This window comes from Caloenas nicobarica, chromosome 1 (assembly GCF_036013445.1).
Source record: "Caloenas nicobarica isolate bCalNic1 chromosome 1, bCalNic1.hap1, whole genome shotgun sequence".
Classification (NCBI taxonomy): Eukaryota; Metazoa; Chordata; class Aves; order Columbiformes; family Columbidae; genus Caloenas; species Caloenas nicobarica.
In genome coordinates, this window is record NC_088245.1 from 32,149,511 (window position 1) to 32,173,114 (window position 23,604).

The 23,604-nt window shown below is 40.2% G+C and overlaps 1 protein-coding gene across 4 annotated transcripts in view; it reads left to right on the top strand.

Moving 5' to 3' along the window:
- PDZRN4 (PDZ domain containing ring finger 4) overlaps positions 1 to 23,604 on the top strand; it is a 250,647-nt gene that overhangs the window by 214,900 nt on the left and 12,143 nt on the right. For all 4 annotated transcript variants that reach the window (XM_065642445.1, XM_065642453.1, XM_065642462.1 and 1 more), the window contains 2 exons: positions 17,493 to 17,591; positions 19,827 to 19,889. In XM_065642445.1, coding sequence (XP_065498517.1) covers positions 17,493 to 17,591; positions 19,827 to 19,889 — 162 coding nt within the window. The remainder of the gene's footprint in view (positions 1 to 17,492; positions 17,592 to 19,826; positions 19,890 to 23,604) is intronic.

The window sequence follows — 23,604 nt, forward strand, 5'->3', positions numbered from 1 at the left end:
GCCCACCACTGCTGTAATTGGCCAAGAGAGACCTGCCTGCACTGTGAATTCATGTTTAAGGCCTTTTCAACACATAGTTTATTTAACCAGTAAACCAAACAAATCTGTCTATCTTGTAAATACATATTTAAGGCCTTTTTAACATGAGGATTACTGAGCTGATAGCCTGTAACAGCTCCCTTCAGACCTGTGATAGTCTGCAAACACCCCTGTGTGAGCATTGCAGGCACTTAACAGCAACACAATTGGAGCTCTTACTTCAATTGCTAACACCTGAATAAACAGCTTTTATGGAAGCAGCTTCTGTGCACACACTGCCAGTGCTCCTGATCACTGCAGTCAGGCTCTTTTGTTTTGTTACCTGATGAGTGGTTCTGTACAGCGAAGCCAACCCAGAAGATGCATGTGTAGCCATCAAAACAGAAAACATTTCTGAGATAAGAGTACAGCTATTAAGTATTTTTTTTTAATTTAATAATATAAAGGGGTGCACAAGAGAGAGAGAAACACTGTTTTGTCAGGGATCACTCAAGCCAAGTTGCAGCCATGTTCAGGTAGGATTACAGTGATGTGAAGGGGCAGAACCACTATAATAGCTCTGCGACTTGCCATCAGGTTGTGCTTGTTTCTTCTATATGCCCTACTGCAATTGGATTCTTTTTCCCTGAACTTCTTAAAACTTGGCATGAATGAAAAAAGAGGCTTTAGCGAATAAAAGGCAGGTTTTTAATTCAGCAACTACCAGACGTAATTTAAAGGCTGCAAGAAATAAGGATCCTGATGGAGATATGGGTGTTGCAGTGTAGACGAGCTGAAATGGTGGACAAGGTTGTGTCTTTCTGTTGTCATCAGACCTGGCTGGTATGGTACAGGGAATGTGAAAATACTTGCTGGTAAACGTGGTGTAGATTTGCAATGGAAAAGCAGATACTTCTCACCACATGCCTTACCTTACACAGCTGCTGCTGTGGTGAAGGGACTAATCTGACAGCTCAGAGACTTACTGTATTGTGTTTATTTTCTGACCATCCGTTCATAACCACCTACGGCTGAATCATGGATGCCCCACAGTATAGAAACATTTTACCGACACCGTTATTCTGATTTTTGTGGCAATTCTTAATATTATATAGCATCTGCTATTAAGAAGTGTCATGAAGGAAGTGAACAGGTATGTGTGTGCCTGTGATCGGTGGTCTTGGTTGCTCAGGAGAGTCTTTCTGGTTTGTGGAGTCTTGGGGTGGTGTTTTGTTTGTTGTTTTGGTTTGGTTTTTTCCACTCCTACCTGTTGCATCATACAAACCCAGGGAAAAAGATGGGCTGTATTTTAAAGCTATTCATGGAAAAGCTTGTGTGGAAGTCTCCTGGACAAGTAAATAGATTAATAGAGTTGTTTCATTTGGACCTGAGAAAACACTGCAATGATCGAGGCTTCTAAAACTCTTGCTCGATTTTTTTTTTCCTTTGAACTCAAAAGGAGTTCTGAGCTGCTAACACTTGGCCTGTGATCCAGCTGACTGTCACTATGGAGTAAAAATGGCAAAGGTCACAGTTAAAATGGAGAAGTGGCACTGGAATATTTTTTTGCTGTATTTATTTGAATAGCACTGTATAATACTTAAAAGGAAACACTTTTAGCATGCATTTGGTGTACTACAGCTCAAGATTATGTATTTCACTGGCATTTTTATTTTTAAAATGCCTGGGGATTTAATTCAGCATAATTTACATGTGGACAATAATAAATATGTGATTTCTCCCTAACTGTGGCCAATTGTACACTGTAAATGAGCAAAGGAGTGGTAAAAGGAGCAGTCATTTCCTTTTACTTTTTCATCTGTCTCTTAAGAATTGAAGTAACTTTTCAAGTATCAATTAATTAAAGTTAGCATCATTCCACTGAGGTTCTTCAGTGTTACTATGTCCTGCATTGGTACAGGAATTCACAAGCAGGTGAACTAAGGACGCTTTTATTGAGGGACTTGCCAAATCAGTCAGTGACGGAACTGGCGGTAAAACCCAGGAGCCCTTACTTGTAGTGCATCTCTTTTTTGGCCATTAAATCCCTCTTCTTCCTTGCTAGTCATTGAATCATTTAGATGAAAGAGGATGTCAGCGTAGTTTCTGCCACTGTTGTTTGTTAATTTTGAGTGTGTTGCTATATGTCATCACAAAATTCTGACATTCAAAGTAGATGAAGTTACTGTCATCTCACCTCCTCTAACTAATGAATATCCCAATTTAGTGACTTAGTTGTGTCCACAACTACACAGGATCATGGGAGAATGGGGAGAAAAAGACTCAAAATTGCCATGGGCAAATTTATCAAAGTTATTACCATTTATTGTGTTTTAAAACAGGAGGAAAATATATCACGTCAGTGATATTTATTTTGTTTCATTATTTCATAAAAGAAACAGAGAGTTACTCTTCATTTCACCTGAAAGCTAATAAAAATTCTTCCTTGTTGTTGGAGCTTATGTTTTCCCAGGAAAATGAAGAAAAGTGAGCTTAGTTCAGCAGCACTTTACTGTTGGGCAACGTTACAATATATGGCACATGTTTTTCACTCAGCAAAGGAAGAGAAAGGTGCTGGCAATATTTTCATATTTATGGAAATATGTGGATTATAAATCTTCTGGTTTGGAGAAATGCTTTGTTTAGACAGTTTTTATACTATTATACCACATACCTCCATATATGCTTTCCAGTTAAAATGTTTCTAAGGGTTTTATTAATACTATTTTTCAAATGTGTTGTGCTTGAAAGTTTGTGTAGTATTTCTTGGCGACATGGAATCTAGCTATACAGACAAAAGATGGGAGAAAATAGTTTCTTTTACATTTTCTTTTAAAAATAACCTAAGTCATGTCAACCAGTTTATTATAATGTCACTATTTTAAAGCATATATCCTGGGAAATTCAAGAGCACAGGAAGCAAGGGCTGAATCCCCCTAGCAAGAGGGAACCTTTTACAAAAAATGGACTTTAAACAAGGTATCAATATTATGCATGCTGGGCCTTCAGAGGAGAAATCAAAAAAGCAGGAGAGGTCTTTTCTCTGGAAGTTTGCTTTTTTATTTAATGAGGCAGCTCTTCAAAGAGAATGTGATAGTCATTCCTGGAGGGCATGGTTTGGTGAGCAGGAATACAGGTGAAACTGTATTGTGCATCAAAAAAGCACATGATGAGTTTGCTTTGTATTTCATCTCATGATTTCATCAATCTATACGAGTATGTGTTTGGGGGTGGAGGACATTTCCATGTGCAACAGAAGTTTGAACAGCTGAAACTCAGCATGGATATGGTGCCCAAAGACCTCATTTTGGTGCCAGGAAAATGAAATTGTGTTTTAAAAATCATTGGCTATTGCTTCATGTGCTTGATTTATAGGCACATGTATGTGATTAAAATTTGCATATTTTAATTATACATATTTTAATATGAATGTATCTCAAAGTAAACAACAGCATGGGTGGGGTGGAATTGTAGCTTAGCGCTTTCTAAGAATTTCTAATTTTATAAGCTTAACTTTAAATTTAGCTTTTTCATAGTATTTTGCCTTTATTGTGTCTGAAATGCATAAAGCAAATTACAGGGAAGTATATTTCTCAGAGCTGCCTAAAACTGAAAAATTATGTTTTCAACTTGATTTTAATTAATACTTCAAAATAGCCTTCACACAGTTGTAGATCAAGCCTGTCCAAATGTGTGGAATTTTAACTGGTTAGGAGTTTGAATCTACAGCTACATGTTCTGCTGTCCAGATAAATGCTCGCTGCAGCAGATGTTGGCACATCTGTTATGCCTCCCCATTTCGATTGGCTGCCTGGGTGTTTAGAAGGTGCTGATGAGGCAGATAAATCTTCTGACACGTTTCAGGCCCAAAGCAGGCAGGCGGCAGTCATAATAATGTTTACAGAGCCAAATGCTGGGCAGTAACATTTTGAAATACAGCAAAAATAAAGTATGATTTTACCTGCAATAGGTGAAATTTATTGCAAAAAGTGAAAGCTGGTTATGCCAAGTGATTCTCAGCTGATTTGAACTGCAGCTGTGATAACCCATAAACCTGTGGACTTCATGCATCTGAGGTTTGTTGGCTAGAAAAATGCACATACTACAATTTAGAGAGAGCTCTAAACTTAGGAGAGTTGGGAATCAGGTTTAGAAACAGCTGCAGTATATGTGATTTTAGAAGGGGAATAGCTGTCTACCGAGGGCTTGAAGTTCCTGATCTTATCATAATTCCTTCTTCCTTTCAACAGGTTTTCCTCTACCCTTTGAAATGTATCAGATTTGAATGTTTTTATACACTTAGAGTCAGGAACACTCCAGACATAGGGGTCTTCTCCTGAGAAGGTCCATGGTTTATCAAAGAAGGCATTCATGGACAGAGGAGGATGTATCTGGCAGTCTCAAGTGCAGAGACTGGTTTCCAAGCAGACAGAGCTTTTGCGGGTGTTGGATCCTTTCCAGACCTCAATCTCCAACACAATGAATGTCAAACAGAAATGTAAGAGAAGTCACTGTAAAGGTTTTAGCACTGATGTCATGTGCTAATATTGCCCCTTTCCCTTCAGTAGATGTCACCACTAAATTTTCTGAGTTGCTTTCAAGTACCGCTATTTGAAGCAAGTCCAGCAATGGCAGAGAGAGCCTGTCGTCGAGGGGCAAAGAAGTGGATGCTGATTGTATAGCTGATATAGTCATAGTTGGTTATGTTTTATAGTATACAGTCTACAACATCTCTGGACAGCTCTTCCCGTGTTTGACTGCCCTTCTGGTAAGAAGTCCTTTCCTGATATATAGTTGAAATTCCCTGAGTAGCAACTTGTGTCTGTTGCCTCATGTGACTGTCACTGTGCACCTGCAGGAAGAGTGGCTCTGATTTCTCTGGGCCCTTGCATTTGGTGTGGAAGGAAGCAATAATTATTAGAGAAAATACTTCTCTTCAAAAGGCCAACTGAATGGAGTTCTCTCAGCCTCCTCTCACAGGAGATGTGCTCCAGCCCCCTAACTAGTTAATTGGCTTCTAAGCAGATGCAGAGTGCTGAATTCCTGCCTGATAACCAAGAGAAGGTCTGTTCTAACATTTTATGTCAAAGCCATTTTCATTGGAAAACAGATTGGGGAGCAAATTCTGGAAATCCCCCAAACCCCAAATTTTGACTGGTAAGGTTTGAACAGTTTCTTTCTATCTCCCCCACCCCTACCCCATCCCTGACTTAAATGGCTCAGACCAGTGATTCCTTAGTTGTATCTCTTATTTTTCAATGGTGAAAGCCAAAGAATTTCAGTATGGGAGTCAGGATAGGAGCTTTAATGAAAAGTCAGAATTTTTTACTTCAAATACATGTAATAATAATAATTCTATTTCTTTTATTTTTTGTCAAAATTGCCCAAAAGCAGAGGAGTCCTTTGGAATAGAGACTGTGAGCCAATGTGACAGTTTAGTATATTCACACACACTGCACAATGGCGTAGTTGCTACTCCAGTCTACTTATCTCATTTTACCACAAGATTGAGTTTCTGTCTCATCTGTGCTATTCCCACCTACTTTGTTCAGTGAGAAGAAAGTGAGAATCTAAGTTTAGTGAAAAGAAAACCCTTAGCTGCATATGATCATCTATAATAGTTAATTATACTTTTCTCATATCCTTGCAACTTCACACTTATATTGAGTGAAAGACCAAAAGTGAGGATCAAAGCTGACTGCTGAGAAATACTATATACAGGCAGTTCATCGTGGATCTCTGCTCAGAAAGCAAGAATTCATGGTTTTCTCAAGTGCAGAACATAGCAGAAGGGGTGTTGGGTCTCAAGCTGGTGAAAACATATATGCATACATAACATTGGAAAACATATTTATGTAGTTAAGTACTTCTAATAAATTAGCATTCATACTGCACCATGAGGAAAGAACAGCAATAAAGATAATGAATAGGGAGGTGGAACAATTAGGGAGAAAAGTAAGACCATGGCTTGTTTGAAATAACAAATATGCTGAGGACATTTTACTTTTCAGTAAGTATGATCATCCAGACAATAGGGGAAAAAAAAGGTTTTTAATAGCATTTAGGGTACTTTATGTTTAATACTTCCCATAAGGGTTGATTTTTGGATTTATCTTTTTGATAGAGATCTGAAGATTTGGTATTATGCATGCTAGCTAAGGGGAAAAACTGAGGTTCAAGTGGATGTTTGTGACTTCCTGGAGGATACGCTGCCAGCTGTTGAGCCTTTTGCAGCCAGGAAGCCTGTAATCTATCATTTTTTTTCCCCATCTTTGATATTCTTGTGAGATACACTCACTGTGAAGTCCACCATGTGTCTTTAAGCTCAAGGCTTAAAATATCCTTTAAAAGCAAGTCAGAAAGGCTACACCAAGACTGGAAGGCCTGCAGAATTAAAAGCTGTGTTTATCTCATTCCCATATGCTTAAACCCTTCTTCCCACTGCAACACTAAATTTGTTCATAGCGCGGTGATCGAAGTTTTCTCACATTCATAGTCCAGCTCCATCGTTCATCCAACCCAACCCGTTCCCCCATCTGCTCAGTGACTGCCATCCATCCCCTGTCCTCACCCTCTGGGAGTCTCAGCTGACACTTGGGTGTTTTCCTCCTCCCACTCAAGGCCATCAGGCTGTTACTGATCATCACACATCAGACTGCTGAATATGCACTCTCAGGCTTGCCATGCCTGAACTTGGTCCATTGTTTGATTTCCTACATGGCAGTATAGTGCGCAACAAAGATTTTCTCTCCAGAGCTACAAGGAGAGAATGAATTCCCATGTCAAATGGACCTTCTTTATTATCAAAGGATTCATCAGCTCCAGGGCCAAATTCTGCTCCCACAGTTGCAAGATGATATTTTATTAATAGATGCCTGTATGTCAGCATATTAATTCTGGTTTTTGTTGGTTTTGGTTGTTTTTTTTTTTTTTTTTTAACACTGGTATCATTGTCTACAGCATCCTGCTGTCCCAGAGCATTCTTTGTCTGGACACAAAGCAGCATGTGGCTGTAAGTGTAGCTATAAAGCAGAGATCAGCAAGAAAGTAATTTTGTTTTTAAATATTTATTATTCTGTGTTGTATTTGCTTTTGGGTTATGCATTTGAGAAATGCTTGCTGATATTTTTCCTTTCTGCTTTGATGTAAACAAATCTTGTGTCAGAGATTCTTAAATCTAACCAGACTTTAAAAAACGAGGATTAAATTAGACTTCATCCTATGACGTAGAGCCCCCACCCCTTGGACAGAGCATTATTTTTCCCCACCATGTGGAATGGAGATAACCCTCTGTTTCTTTGTGGTAAGCTACCAACCAAATCCATTCTGGCAAATCTGACACCCAATGTGATTTGTCCTTTTCGATGCTGTTTATGAGAAGTCAGGACAGTCTTCTGTCAAAATTGATAAGTGAGACTACAGTGGGGAATACAATTTTATTTGTAACAGCACAGCTGCCAGCAGTTCCAGCTTGTTTACATCTAGGCTGTCTCTGTCTTGCTCCATAGCTTTTCTATTTCCATCCAAATAGCCCACGAGTACATTGTGGATGTGCCTATCTATGTAAAATCTGCATAACAGGACATACTGGGAGTGTTAGAGGGGGGAAAAATGAACTCATTTTTTCATGTTATTTTCACAATATGAGAATGTCAGTCACTTTCAAAGCAAAATCTTGAACTCTACCCAATCTCCATAAGTATTTACAAAACAGGTTCTAAAACTGAACTTTAATCTGCTAAAATCCTACAATGGTTGTTACTTTCCATGGTGAGGGTACCAGAGGAGTTAAGAGCTTTGATTTTCTGATGGAAGCATTCTTTTTCCAGTGGAATTGACCAGTGTTTGTAAATTAAATCCACTACAAACATTTAAATACGGTTTATTTGTTGTGAAAAGAATACAATAAGACTCTACAGTGACCTCTGAAGGGGAGGTCGGTTTCTTTGCACTCTGTTTCACACTGTGTATTTCTGCCATATAGCCTACAATTAGCCTGTGTTGCGTAGACATTAACCTATTTCCTGGAAAATCCTTTTGACAGAAAGTGTTAAGTCTTGATGGCGTCAGGATAGTTCTCAGGTCTAGGAAGCCTTTGTTTGCCTGTGATATTACTTGCCTTCAGTCTGGCAGCCCCAGAATCCCAGGCAGTTTTGATCTTTTTTTTATTGGTACACTTAAGAAAGCTGCAGTGATGGGCATTTCCTCTCTGTAGACTCTCCTGTGAGCTGTTTCTTTACAGTAGCTCACCCTAAACATGCAGTTATCATCGAGGTAAAGTGAGAGAACATTTTACATTTGACTGATCTAGCTTATGACAGATGAGCTTGTTTATCAAGCTGAAAATTCTTGTTTCCTTTTGCCATTTCTCTTTTTGCAGTTATTAATAAAGTAATTAGTCTTCCACACGTTTTGTCATTAAAAAGTAGAGTCCAGAGATGGCTGCAAAAGTCACTGCTGTGGTTCTGCGAATTGTGGTGTCATCTGACACTTTTGCATTCTCATTGTACATGTATGTATTATCTCTGTGTTTTCAAGAGCAGCAATCATGCTCTTAAATGAATTATTTTGTCAGTGACTGGCACGCACTTACACACAGACATATACATGTTGTATGTACCCATATAAACATATACATAAATTTACAAACACACACTCCCTCCCTTCCAGCACACTTGGACACATGCACACACAAGCAATTGGACACATGCACACACAAGCAAACAAATACTTAACACCCACCCCAAGCCTGAAAACTAAGTATCTACCTTAAAATGAAACTACATGGTTAAATGTACATTGAAGGCACCACAGAGTCTCTTCATCTAAACAGAGATAGGTAGCCTATAGGAAAAAAATAATTCATCGTATTTAAAATGGATCATTGTGATGATTTCTACTGATCTGAGGATTTACACATCTCTGTTCCGAGTTTCCTCAAATTACTTTTGGTCATTGTTAAAGACATAACGGCTTACTGAACAAAGCCTACCTAAGAGATTTGTAAACATGATCTGGGTAAGGTGAAATGTGATACTTGTTTGAAACACCAAGCATCTGTTTTAAGTGTGTAGTCTTACTCATTGTACGTACCCTGATCTTTGTACGTGACAGTCACAATGGAATGGTACCAACTCAGCGGTGAAATAAATGGTGTTATAAAAGGAAGTCTAAAGAGCACCGTTCATTCTGCTGATGATGTTCTTTTGTTGCAAATCCAGGCTGTCGTTTCCTCTGTTTTATACCCACACTCATTTGCAACATATGCTTTTATGTAACGTGTAATACCATTCTTGTCACTTCTGAATTTGAGTTGAATTTTTCTTTTTAGTAGTTCCACTGTTAGCTCTCTACCCTCCTAGGACTTCATTAGATTGAACCGTTCCTATAAGAAGAGTGAAGGGATAGCTCTGCTTCTGTTTGTATTTCGTATTTCTATTTCATGAGCAGAATTACTTGCCAGTGATGAAGAGTGTGTGGCATTTTGAAGATTAAATATTACAGAAGGTAGCAATGTAAATGACTGGCGATTTTTCAGCCTGGAAAAGGTGTGTCCTTCGAGTCATGTGGAGGAAGAGACCAAGAAAGTGAACGTGATTATCAAGATGCTGCCAGGATGCTCACTTGTTTGGAGCTCTGTGTGATAATAATCCGGGTGCTTACATCATTCCTGGTGATGAGACAGAACTGCAGAGTTGGGATTACTAAACATGATTATGAGGTTGAAAGCTTTGCCTGGTTTCCATAGTTTATAGAAGCTGCTAGCAAGAGCAGCTGATAAAATTGATCTGACTTTGCAGTTTTTATAGTATCCCAGACAGAAAGTGTGAAGAGCAGCCAAAATTCAACTATATTTATAAACTGGAGGTTGATCTCACCTATAATAAGGCAGACACAGGACGCTACTGAAGAATGAATCCTAATTTTAAGGTGTGTGTAGTCCTTGTAGTCCTCGTGCACTTCTGTTTGATGCTTCAGAAGAGAGACATGAGCTCAGATGGATGGGTATTTTTTTTCAGTATAACTAGTTTATTAAAACAAGTCAGACCTTTATGTACTTTCTCAGTTAATTCTTTATTGAGCTGTTCTGTAAGTACTGTGTTCTTGGCCTTTTGTTCTTCATTCATTCAGTCAATCATCCAGTCAATTATGCCATTAGCAAGATGAGCATTAGCTATTAGCATTAGCTACAGGTAAAAAGGAAAAGCAAATATAAAAGTAACTACTCTTTTCTTATTTTGCTTTGTTATTTTGGGTTTGTTTTCTCTTTTTCTTAGAATTTATGCTAAATACTACACTTCTCCACCTTGGATCATCAGATATCAGGTCTGCTCATTGCATTCAATAAGCCTTGATTTCTTCTGAAAGTGCAGTCTGGTACAAAGACACTACTTTGCAAGCTATTGTGAAAGAAACTGAGGAAAACAAGGACATAATCATAAAACCTGTCAGCTAAACCTTGGTGTATTTTAGCATTTGCAAACACTTAGGTCATCCCAGCTATAAGGTAAACTGCATAAAGCATTTGGAGCTCTGCCTGATAATGGTTCATAAAGGGGTAGAACATGAAGGTGTTTCAGCTCACTCTTGGGGTTGTTTCGGAGTACGTACATGGCCACTTATTTAGTGATGGGCAGTGATTCACTAATTGGTGATAACTGCATTGTTCTAGGTGTCTATGAAGATATAATTCTGGTTTTTGTTTGTTTTATTTTCCTTGATGTTGCCATAGTAGCAACTGTTAACAATTCATAATCTGGTTTTGATCCAAGAGGTACTAATAATCGTCCTATGGTACAGAAAAATTGCTGAACCCAGAGAGACCTCCACAGACTGCCTTTCTCTGAAGTCTTTTGCTTTAAAACACATTACATTACTGTGGACTTAGTATTAATAGATGGAATTTGTCAGCCACCTTAGAGACTTGAGCCAAGATACAGCTCTTTCATACATTTTAGGATGAAGATAAAGCATATCTGAATTGTACTGTTTGTTTCACCACACAAGGACTTTTCCAGACTGGCAGCTTTTTATCTTCGGGTGAAGCAGAAATCCTCCCATATACCGTGGTGCCTTCCGTTTCTAAAAACTATATATGTACTGTTGAGTTGACTCCTAATTTAAAATCTGGCAATTCCGTACTTGTAAATAGCAAAACTTCCCTTCTCCTTTCCGACTTTTTTTTTTCCATTCAGGCGAGTTTTCGAAGGGGAGAGGTAAGAAAGCACAGTGTTTTGTTTTTACGGGCTGGACTCTGCTGATAAATAACCAGCATGAAAAGCTGACATGCTTTTTCTCTAAAGGTAATGGAGTTAAGGAGACAAGGTGGATGCTAGTTAATGCTAAGAAATTAAATAAGTGACTGTATCATAAACAGAACATGTTTAGGAATCTCTGTCTTACCATGTCACAAAAATACAAACCCTGAGAATCACAGGTTCTGTTATACTAGAGAGTAACACGAATTAAAATTAATTTGGTATTTGACTGTGTCTCAATGGTGAGATTATTTTCTCATTGTAATGAGGACTTAAATGTTAACTGAAATTATCACACACTGTCCATTTAGAAAAAATACTGTTGTGTTTTGATTCCATGCTGTCCCTTCTAATGGTGTTACCAGAGTTCATGGGACCCATTACTCTAATATACTGTATGGGTGAAGGGAACTCAATAGCTGTTACGACTTTGATAGTCTCTCTTGGTCCTTTTAGTGGTGTGCAACAATTGCTATAAAGGCAGACGGGGAATATGGGAAGTATGTAGCGTATTTATAATATTTCTGCAGTGCCCTTCCAACACTGTAATCATTTATTCTTTTATGGCCTGCTACTTTGGTAGTGTTTGCATTGTTTTCTGCTTATAGATAAGGAAAACAAGTCACAAAAAGTTATGAGGTGACTGCACCAAAGCAGTTACAATTGAACAGGCAATAGGGACTTAAAGGCAGAAGACTTCTGGAAACCTGCTAAAAAACTGTCCTATGAGCCAAGATCTTACTAAATTTATTCAAAATTATGATGAATTTGAGAAAGTAGGGAAATTGCCTTCCTCAGTCTAGAGCATCATTCAGGAAAGGCTCTCAAACACATGCCCAGTAATTTAAAATACACCCAGTGATTTTTCAGAAAGTTTAAATTTCTTGGTCTTGCAACCAGTTACCTGAGTCAATAAGTTCATCCTCTGTCATTCGCAATGGCAACCTTTTTTTAATGTTTCCATATTAAAGGTTTCTGTTCTGGAAATGGTTCAGTGCGTTGCCGTACACAAATAAATTGAAAAGGGGATCGGCAAGTTTCCTTGTCAGCATAGTCTGGACATGAAGTAGCCACGTGTAAAGTTTACCTTTGTCATACTATAGGATAATGCTGAATAATTGATTACCTTTTATTAGTTATACTGGTCTACAGTACATACAGTAAACTAGTCTTATTACATTTCACATCCAGTAAGTCATGAGTGGACAAAAAGTAAAAATTGACATAGAATGAGATGAGACAATATCATAGTGTCCAGCAACTGGACGCTAAACCCTTTAGAGCTGGGACAGTGTTTTTCTCTTTAAATGTCTGTTGCACTAGAGCAGCCCAAGAGGCACAGTTCCGTGGAAAGATTTCAATCAATGTCTTCACTAATTCTGTGAGTACAGTAGGTCAAATTCAACAAAAATAATATCACAGAGAGCGTCAGGGATTCCCTGAACCCGTTTATTCCCCAGCAGTTCCTGGGGAAGGGACACATCAGATCCCAAGTTTATTCTGAGTTTCAAAACTGTTCAGTTTCATCCAAACACTGCAAGTTCTTGTGGGGGCTTTGAGAGTCTCCCTCCTTGGGAAGAGGGTAGCTTGCTGTTCATAACTAATTTGTATTGAAATCCAATTTCTTTTTTACCTTCTTTCCCACCTGTATAAAAGTTTCTTCTCATCACACAGAAGTGTGAGAAAGCAAGACAAACAAAGGATTGGAGAGTGAGAGAGCAGAAGGCGAACAAAGTGTCAGTAATAATGATTATTTCAGTAGAGCCCAGCCAAAAGCATGATTCATACGCAGAGACACAGTCACTTTAGTGGACAGGATTTCCTGCTTACCAGGCAATAATTTCTTTACAGACTTCTATAGGTAGAGGTAACAGCACAGGTTATAATGTGAGAGTAAAAGGAAGGTGATGCAGGGGCTGTGTGGATGTGGGCACTTACTGAGAATGGAAATGTTTGGGGTGAAATGGGAGAAAAGGGTGAATGAGGCTGCTTTCTGTGAATATGGGTGAGGGGTTGCCTAGTGAAAGAGTGAACTGAGAAGGGCTTTGAAGATGAAGACAGAAAGATTGTGTTGGTGGAGAGGGGTGGGATGGTTCGAGTGGAAGTGAGAGAAACCAACAAGCAGTGAATAGATGGGGCAGAGCTCAGCCACACTACAAATGAGTTGAACGGCATTGAACAGGGAGTAGCTAGTCTTGACAGAAGTGGGGGAAGGATCCATAGGTGTGCATGGCTTAGTGGAGACCACTGGCATAGTGGTCAGCAAAGAAAAATGGGGCAGAGTAAGCTTTCCATGTGTGTAATTATTCCAGCACAAGATCATCAGATGAATAACTCTTGTCCTACATCTGAGCGCTGCAAGAAGAAACTTCACGAACTTCCCTCTTAGGCTGTAACCTGTTCAAAGCTCATTTTGCCCCTAAAAGGCTGTTTAGGAATGGTCACTGAAGAATTGGTTCATGGTCTGTTTTCTAACAGGCTATCACCTTTACTCTTTGCAATCTAGCTTTTAGTTGAAAGACCCACTGTAACTGCAAACTGATGCAAACTTTTACAAGATCTCCTTTAACAGCCCTTAACCTCTTTTCAGCAATCCTAGAAAACCAACAGACCAGTTTATGACATTTATAATCTACTTCCCTACCACTTGAGAGAAATTACATTATTAACATAGCCTTCTCTCCCCAAAGAGGTGACCGGTCCTTGTTTGGTTTTATGTCTCTTGAGGCTGACAGCCTGTAAACTGGTTTTCCATCATTGCTGTGAATGACAGCCTTTAACTGGGAGCCAGAGGCTACAGCCACTACTTCATCACTTCAGAGGATAACCAATATAACCAGTTTTCAGTCCTTCAGGTGCATGATCTGCATCTCTTTGCTATCTTTTCTATATTTGAAGAAATCAGCTACCTTGGAAATCTGCATCCCAGTCTTTCAAGATAAGATAGTCCTTATTCTAATTTCCATGTCTATCTTTTAACCAAATAATTTGTGGCAAAACAATTTAAAGTACTGTCTTCACTGTAGCAATGTGCTGAATTATTGTTCTGCCTACACAGAGAAAAGAAGAAACAAGTCAAAGATTTAGCAATTTGGCATTGATTTCTGTCACTTGGCAGCAGGATACTCTTTGTGTTGAGGGGCAACTGCCCCCCGAGTGCCCAAAAGAGAGGGAGGCTGTCATCTCCCGAGCTCTCAGTCCCCCTTCTTACGCCATCTGTCAGCACACTTCATGAATCCCCAAAAATTGTTTCTCATAGATTTTTAAAATGCTAAATTTTGAAGACTGTCAGTTCAGCCCCTACATGCACACACACAAAACCCAAAGAGAAACCAACTAGATGTGTATGTGTTTGACAGTGTGTGTGTGTCTATGTGCATGTTTATCAAGGGATTTCAGAGAAGGAAACTACATTCTTGCAAATTCATTACTGCTGCCAAACTTATTGTTTCTTCTGATAAAGACCAGTTGGAAAAACAAACAAAAAAATAACAACAACAACACTAAAAAGCATCTGTTGCAAAATGCAATGTCAAATGCTTCTGACCATGATGGTACAGGTTCTCTAGTGTCTTAGTTACTGCCCCTCTTCTGATGTTGTTTCAGATGTGCTTGTTATATAAAGCTAAAGACTGGACTTGTGGGCTTTTGCTCTGAGAAATTATTTAATATTTTATGCAAAGTGGTTTTGAAGTTCTCAAAGATGTTTTGTCCACTCTGATTTGTTTGAATGTCACCAGGGTGTATCGCATTTTCTGTACAAAAAAAAGATGCCGTGAGGTTAGTAATGCAGATGTGCAGCAGGAAAGTATGTACTTGAGTCTAGATTGAAAAACATGAAATGTTTGTTGGGCCTTTAACGCTAAGTAGCAGTATCTCAGTCATAGGTATCTACTGCATCAAAGCAGCCGCAGCCATGTGCAGTCATCAGACTACATCCCATACCATAATTTAGGACAGAGGTAGTCCCAAGAGTACTAAGCACACAGATCTCAGCTCTAAGCTCTGTTTCTGGGAGGAGAAATGAAAGCTGTGGCAACTCAAGCACTATGTACAGCCAAGGCTGGTGCCTCCCAGTCAGAGGATATTAGTCACTGGTATTTGTCACCAGCTGGTTCCCAGAGACAGTTTTAGCAAGCCTCTTGGACTCCCAGGATGGTGCCTCTAGGGTCATCTTCATTTTCCTTTGCTCTTTCATGCCCTAAGTGGTTGAATTATTCTGCTCATTGAGCCAGCACACTGAAAGGATTCAGTTTGTTTGCAGCCTGAAACACTTGTACAGCTTTGTAGTAACATTGTGAGACAAATCATCCACAAGAACTTCAAGGTCATTCCCGACCGAAGGAATTCTGTTCGGAGCAGTCCTTGGGGCCCCTGTCCAGCCTCAGCGTGGGGAGGTGGGAGGTTGTGCCGGCAGGACTATGAAAGACAATGGGTTTCAGCTTGTGCACAGCTCCTCATTTGCCTTGATTTAAAGGCCCCAGTCTCAGTCCTTTATGGTGCATTTAGGCTTCCTTATAGGCCTCCAAGGGACCGCAAGCTTCTTTATTCCTTAAAAGTATACCTTGTTGCTGTAATTGAAGCCATTTTGTTACTGTAATTTCTCCCTAATATTACAATTCTAGTCAAGTGTTCTTTCCCTCTGGAGGCATCAATTATTATGGGTTTTGAATAGGCCTTCCTTCAGTACACATACTTCCACTCCCAATGCCAAAATCAGGTCACTGCAATTTTCTTCCTTAATAAAACATGGTCCCCTGTTTCTTCTTTCAAACCCAGTGTTTAGCATGTACTGGTGACTAATTCCACTTCTTGCCATCCTATTTAAAACTCCTGCCATATTTAATAAAAACTAAATAATACTACAGGTTTTGTGGTATTTTCTACATTTTATTGGTTTCCATTAAGACATAGAATGTCTGAAGTCCAGGGAGCAGTTTATAGGGTTTATGCAGGTACTGAACCCATGTAGATGTATGTGTAGGTTACTGAGAGAGCAGGGGAGCAAGCCATAGCAGTGCACTTCGTCAAAGATGTTGAGCTGAAATGGAAATGGCACGGGGTTCATAAGCTAATCCATGTGTGTGAACTGCAGGTTTTTCTCTAAGTTGTTGTATTTTGACACCTGCTCCCCACAACTCGATCGGACTCAGTAGTGAGTCCTCACTGCTGTGCGCCCTGTGCCTGTTTGTGGATTAATCTGCATGACATCTCTGGAGATGGGGACAAACAAGCTCTGTATCACAGACTAAGAACTGAAGCCTGGTTTTGTCTCTTCTTTTTTTCACACAGCCATGAGAAGCAGAAGCCGTTAAGCTCCAAACGTCACCTGCAGACTTCCTTTAAATACATATATCAGCTAACGTTTCCCATATGCAACTAAGCTAATATCCTGTACTATTGGATTCATCATGCTTTATTAAGTTACTTGTTTCACAGTGTTCAAATCAAGTGCAGCTTTGCATTTTGTGAATGATTCCCCCATGAAACCCTAAAGAGGCTTAACTCAGATGGGTGTATGTAGTAATTATTACTGTGCCATCTGCCCTAAAACTTGCACTTTTCATGAGATGCCACTGCTGGGACATCTGGCACTAAAAACATGTTTTCTGCATCATCTCACAATTGAGAAGGATGCCACGGCTGTTCAGCTCCACAGGAGATTCCTTGAAGCATCCTTCTGTTGCCTGACAGCTTCTGCAATGAAGCTATGGCACTAAACTGGCCAGGGAAGGAATTATGCTATTAATGGAAGGCTGTGCTTTTGCTTTATGGCTTGGATTGCTGTTAGAAGGGAGTGGCACTTGTGTGATGGATGGATTGATTGATGTGTAGCCAGTCTGTTTTATATCCTATAAATCAATAGTTGGCTATGCAATATACAGAAAGTCAGCTTCTATTATCAGAAAGCAAAAAACTGCAAAACCGATGCACAGCTATATTTCTCAAAGTTTGGCATGTCTTACTGAACTGTTTCTATACAGCTTGAACCTACAATATATTGGCATTTCCTTCTTAATTCACAGAATACTTTCCCCCCTTAAAGATGCTCACAAAATATTGTGTCTCGAGACTGGGCAGTATGAGTAGATTCTGCAGTATGAGTTGAGTATGAGTGTGTCCTACATTATGAGTAGGCTTGGTGCTCTATTGTGCTACAGAATTGTTTCCACCCTTGGCAAAAGCCACCATGCAAGCCTGTGTGTTTTCTTGTAGGAGGTGGAGCTGTGCCGTGTTAGCAGCCAAGAGAAGCTGGGGCTGACTGTCTGTTACAGAACCGATGATGAGGAGGACACGGGGATCTATGTCAGCGAGGTAAGGATGTGGCGATGGGGAGGAGTGTGAGAGATGCTCATGGTGGAGGGCTGAACGTGCCAGGGAATGTAAGAACAACTGCTCTGAGACCAGAGAGCAGACACGTCGGCCATCAGCCAGCACGTGTCACTTTCAATTCATTTAGATTATCGGTTTAAATTATGCTACCCAAGTAGTGTAATCATTACTAGTGAGCTTCTTTAATGTGAATGCTTTTAACTACAACATCATAGTTAGAGAAGTACAAAGCAGTCTGAGCATGGTCTGAATTTTGAAAGAAATATGCCCTTATGATGGAAATCAGGCAGAATTTTTAAGGACAAAAGCACCTTCTGTACACCCTGCTTGCGTTCTCCCTCTGCTACAACCTCGGTAATCGTCACAGTGGGTAATCGTTATTTGTGGGTTTGTTACAGTTGTGGTACACACAGACGTACTAAAGGTGAGTGGAGAGAGTAGCTTGGGAGGGGAATATGTAGAAAGACTAATAATATTTTTCTTGCCAGACAGAAAATAGAATACTAGATACTGAGGTGGGATGAACCCTCAGGTTTTCATTAGCTTCACTGGGAAAACATGGCATCCAGCACATATCACAGTGTTAGTGTTTCACGGGGTCAGTCCACAAGAATTCCAAGAACACTAGCTCCCTTTGAGTCTCCAGCCATTCAAAGGGAGTTGTTTTCCTGGATAAAGCAGAACTCTTGTGAGTCCAAGGTCACTGGTGAGTCCAAGCTCACTGGCGATTGTCCTGCATGAACTGTGTTCCAAATGTGTTGCTTTTGGGACATGTTGAACCAAATTTGGACATTAGGAAAAGGTTCTTCACTGATAGGATGATTGGTCACTGGAACAGGCTCCCCAGGGCAGTGGTCACAGCACCAAGCCTGTCAGAGTTCAAGGAGCATCTGGATGACACTCTTGGTCATATGGTTTAGTTTTAGGTAGTGCTGTGAGGAGCAGGGAGTTGGATGCGATGATCCTTACGGGTCCCTTCCAACTTGAGATATTCTATGATTCTGTGATTCTAAATTCTGAGTGAAGCTCATGGACAGAGAGGATTGGTAGAAAGATTTATCCTACATATCAGTGAAGGGGGATGAAGGCAACACTGCAAATTCACAGACCAGCAGCAATGTCAGAGAAGCTGAAAAGCGCAACCTCAGAACAAGAATGAGGAATTAATATAAAACTAACCAAGAATAAGTCTTCCACCAACTGTATAACTGCTGCTGTTAAAATCTGTTTGATCTTGTGAGAATGAAGAAAGTGCAGGAATCTCTTAATACATTCCAGGATTAAATCTCAAATATGCTGGTTTTCCTACATGGTAGAAATTTCTCAGATCTTTTACAGTGAATGTAATTATATTGTCTTACGTACTTGATTAAGCACTTCAGAATAATTCTTTTTCTGTGACAATGCACAATAAGAAAATAATATCTAACAGCTGTAGAGGATGTAACCTGCAAACCAAATGTTCAACTCAGATGTTTGGTTTGAAAAAACAGCTTATGGCATGACAAGACAAAATAAATGATTTAAAATAACCATCAAGTGAAAGGTGATAGATCGAATTGCCCTGCAACGAACAGTAGGTCATTGCTCAGGGATGAGCTATAGTGACTTTGATGAACTGTTAATGGAGCTCTAAACATCTATTTAGGTTAAACTAACTTAAAATTAACTGACTCAGACCAGGAACGATATACAATACCTGTGAGTGATCTATATGATTTAGATCCTTTGGGATTTTTTGCTGTTTCCTTGCAAGCTGCAAAATTCCAGAGGAAATAACAGATTGATAGCGGAGATAATCATTTAATAGTAAATGTTTTCGTGAAAGAAAAATATACCTGCTTTTTTCCCAAAGACAGTGTGGAGGTAACAACTGCTGCAGAAGCACCTTTGTCCATAGTGAACTTCCAGAGAAGAGGGACTCTGTCATTAATTCTTAGCGCTCTGACAGTTGAAGGTTATTGCCTGACAGTGGCATAGGAAAGTAGTAATCTCAAAATCTTATGCTCCCAACCCTTTCTGTCTTTAGGCTTTTATCTGAAACAAGTTTATGCTACTATTTAAAGAACTGTTGAGTTTATATCACTCTAAATGAAGCTTCAGATTGCCTCTGTACAGAGTAAAAATGGTACTTTTTCAAATTGTGCAATTGTGCAGATGTTATGATTTCCAGTAAAAATCTTTCCATGTTCCGTTACTGGATATTGTCCTGTGCAGGTTGATCCAAACAGCATTGCTGCCAGAGATGGCCGGATCCGTGAAGGAGATCGCATTTTGCAAGTATGTGACAATAGACTCTTCCTTAAACTCTTTTTTCAGACAAACGCGCAGTGCTGTCTTCTCTGTGGACTGTTAATGAGGGAAGGTAGTTATCTTTGTTACTGTGATCGATGAGAAAATCCATGTCTGTCTGTTTTTTAACAGAATAGCTGGGAGCTAGAGTGCGTGTACTGAAAAATGAGAATGACAAACTTGCTCTGGCTCATGCCCTTATGTCCCATGTCTTTTTTTGTTTTGCCATATTTATTAGCAAATCTCATTTCCACTATGTTCATCTCAGTGTCAAATTCTAAACAGGGATTCTGCAGTCATAAATATGTGTGTCAGAGACATGCTGGTCATTCACTGATCACACAAATTTGGGTAAAACTCGCTTGTGCTGAGCATAGATAGTAAGAGTTTTCGTACAAAAAAGTGCTGTTAGTGAAGGATGATCTTGGACATACCTGAGTGGGGACTTCATTAGGCTTTTGTTAATATTTTCTTTCTTCCACCAATAAGACATTGCTATTCTAAGTTATTTTCTTATTTACCATCTTGACTTTTTTCTTTTTTTCTCCTTCATTTCTGTTGATCCACTCGTTTGAAGAGCTGCCCCAAAGACAGGTTTGTGTGATACAGCACAACCCCTGTGGGTGAGGGCAGCTGGCTCTGGAGGGGGGCAGCGTACCCATGCAGAGAGGGAAGGAGCTAGAATGGCAGTGGGTTTCTGTTTTCAGTGGGCAGTGAATAGTTCATTTTTTGCCCTAGTGACAACATCACAAAACAGCTACTAAAAATCAGTACACTGCAAAGTCCTTGCTGTATTGTAGCATTTTAGTTCTGGTTCCCAGTCAATTTCCCTTGTGTTTTGACCTTTTTTCAGTGAAGCCCCAGAAGTAATTCCTGGTGTGACAAGTCACTTTTCTGTAACTGGTTCTATAATTGCCCTTCAATAATTTAGGCACATGAGCTTTCAAATTGTCACAAGATCAGCCTGTTTCTTCCCTCCAGTCTTCATTTCTGCAGGAAATTTCTTTTCTGAAACCCGTACCTGTATCTCTTACCCTGCTATTGGCGTTGGGAGTCTAGCTAACACAACAGGGTCTACAAGCTGGCTTACCAAAGTGGCCTGTCTTTTGGAGAGGAAATAAGAAGTCACATTTTAATGCCAGGGCCCATTCAGGGTCTGCTGGTTTAGTCACTCTGTGGTTGGGAATGTGAAAGCATTCACAGGATGGACGGTGTTCCCCACCCAGAAGACACAGACACCACAGCGTGGGGGCAGTGAGCTCCTGGGTGGTACTTGGAGTGATGGGAATAAACCATGAGGTGCAGCTAGGAGTTGAAAAGTCAGTGCACTGCCTCTGCATCTTTCTACCTACTGAAGAAAGCAGACAGGATATAATTATATTTTTAACTTTCAAAAATGAGAAAAAAACCTAGTTTATTTGACTGAGCAGAAACAACTTTCATTCCTGCTCTATATGTTTCAAAATAAGGAAACAGAGAGTAGGTCCATTTTCTGTTCCTTTCCTTGGTTTCTTAAATTTCTGTGTGAAGTGAAGAGCCAACAGCAGTTCAGGCAAATATTCTCCAGTTCCTAATGAAATCCATTTCAATTGTGAGTAAAGACTCTGGGAGAGAAGTATAGGTAATTCTGCCATCCTTTTGTAGACTGGAGCATTACTTTAATGTCAGTGCTGATATATAGCTATGAGTTTGATCATTAAAGTTAACACCCAGAGAGTTATGTGGGGTTTACTTTCATATCTGAAAACACATTGACCCTCTATCTACTCTTATTGATGAGATAACTCAGAGAAATAGAAGGTGACAGTGCCATTACGAGGGGATTATACTGAGGCTGGGAGAGAGACGGATCCTTGAGCATGGGGGTATTTTCTATGGGTGGTGGATGGCATTGGTTAAGTCTGGGAGGGACGCTCTGGTTTGTTTATTTGACACAAAATTACAGTGGTTTTCCTCGTGTTTTTGAGGCTGAAACTGTCCCCTTCTCATTCTCACAAACCTCACACCTCTCCCGTCACCTTTCCAGTCTCCTTAAGCATCTGAGAACAGCCCGAGTATTTCACATGAAATGTTACAAAGTCAAAGGAAAGGTTTTATAGGGACAGTCCTAGTGAGGCTCGCCTAAACTTCTGCTGGTTTTAGCTGTGAACCTCCAGGCTGACAGGTGCTGTCCATGCGGTTGAGAAGCCATGGGACAGGCTGAAGTCCTGCTTGTCCTCCGTGGTGGTGCAGCTGGTGGGGCTGGGCACCTCCAGGCTGTGCAGGTCCACAGGGCCACCACCGCTGCCGCTGGGTGTCACCGGAGCAGCCGCCGCGGCTGGAGGTGTTTAGCACAAGCCGGAGATCTGCTCCTGCACCTCTTTGGCTGCATCTCTACTTGTCAGGTTAGGGCAGCTCTCCCACAGACCACAGACCCTTCATGTAAGCTTTGAAGGGTCTCAAGACATTTCACTCATTAGATCAGAGGTGTCAAAACCACTTTCACCGGGGGCCACATCAGCCTCACGGTTGCTTTCAGAGGGCTGAACATAATTTTAGGACTGTATAAATGTAACTACTCCTACGTTTTTACAGTCCTAAAATTACATTCGGCCCTTTGAAGGCCACCGCGAGGCTGATGTGGCCCCTGGTGAAAGTGGGTTTGACACCTCTGCATTAGATCGTCAGGGCACACCGGAGTTTTCTTTGATCTGAATTAAATTGTGGTTTTGAGCCACGGCTTTCAGGCCAAACACACGCAGAAATGCGACTTTCTTTTTACTTTTCAACCTGGAAGTTCCTGCTACTTTGAAATCAAACCCTTACAAGATTTTATTTTCCCCAAATATTCAGATCCTTCTGTCTTCCAGTATTTTTTTCAGCCGTTTTCAAATAGACCAAGCTGGTTTTGGGGTGGGGTTTTTTGTGTTTGGTTTTTGTTGTTTGTGGGGTTTTTTGCCGCAATGAGGAGAATCCCCTTCTTGTGCTGTGAATTGGACAAAACCAAATATGCATGGAAAATAAGACTTCTATTTGATTCCCTCAGTAAAAGGTTTTGGACAATGCAAAATGTGTTTGTTACCATGTAGTCATGGATGTGGCTGTTTTAATGAGGTGACACAATAGAAGAAAGGTAGCAAGAAAAGCATGTCCTCATTGGAGAACCACTTTTATTTTGATTATCCCGTTGTAAGAGGGATACATATGTTTTGTGTGGTTCTGGATACTAAGCTGTCCACAGAAATATGAAATGATTAAATGGAGCAGCAATAAGCAGTGGCCTGTAAGTATTGCCTGGTGAGAGATAATACTGTAGCTCTCTAATTGGCTCTCCACCAGCATACAGGGTGACTGATTTCAGCTGTAGCATTACCAGTCTTGCTTCCACCAGCACTATTATCTCAGAGTGACACTTCCATTACTCTGAACGGAGAAAGATGAACGTCACCTGTCAGGGGCTGGTTAATTGTGTTGCTAGATGTATGTTACCAGGGCGCAGGTTGGACATTTATGAACATAACTGCTTCCTCTGATGTCCGCCATCCTTCAACGATCGATACAGCTCTTACAGTAAGCGCATAATTGAGCGAAGGCACTTACCACGGAGGGGCTGAAGATGAGCCCGTTGCGCGAGTTTCATTGTCCATACATTCAGCACAAATGAGCTGATATCTGCCCTTTATTGTGTGTTGCTTTGTGGAAATAGAAACTAATGTGCCACTTC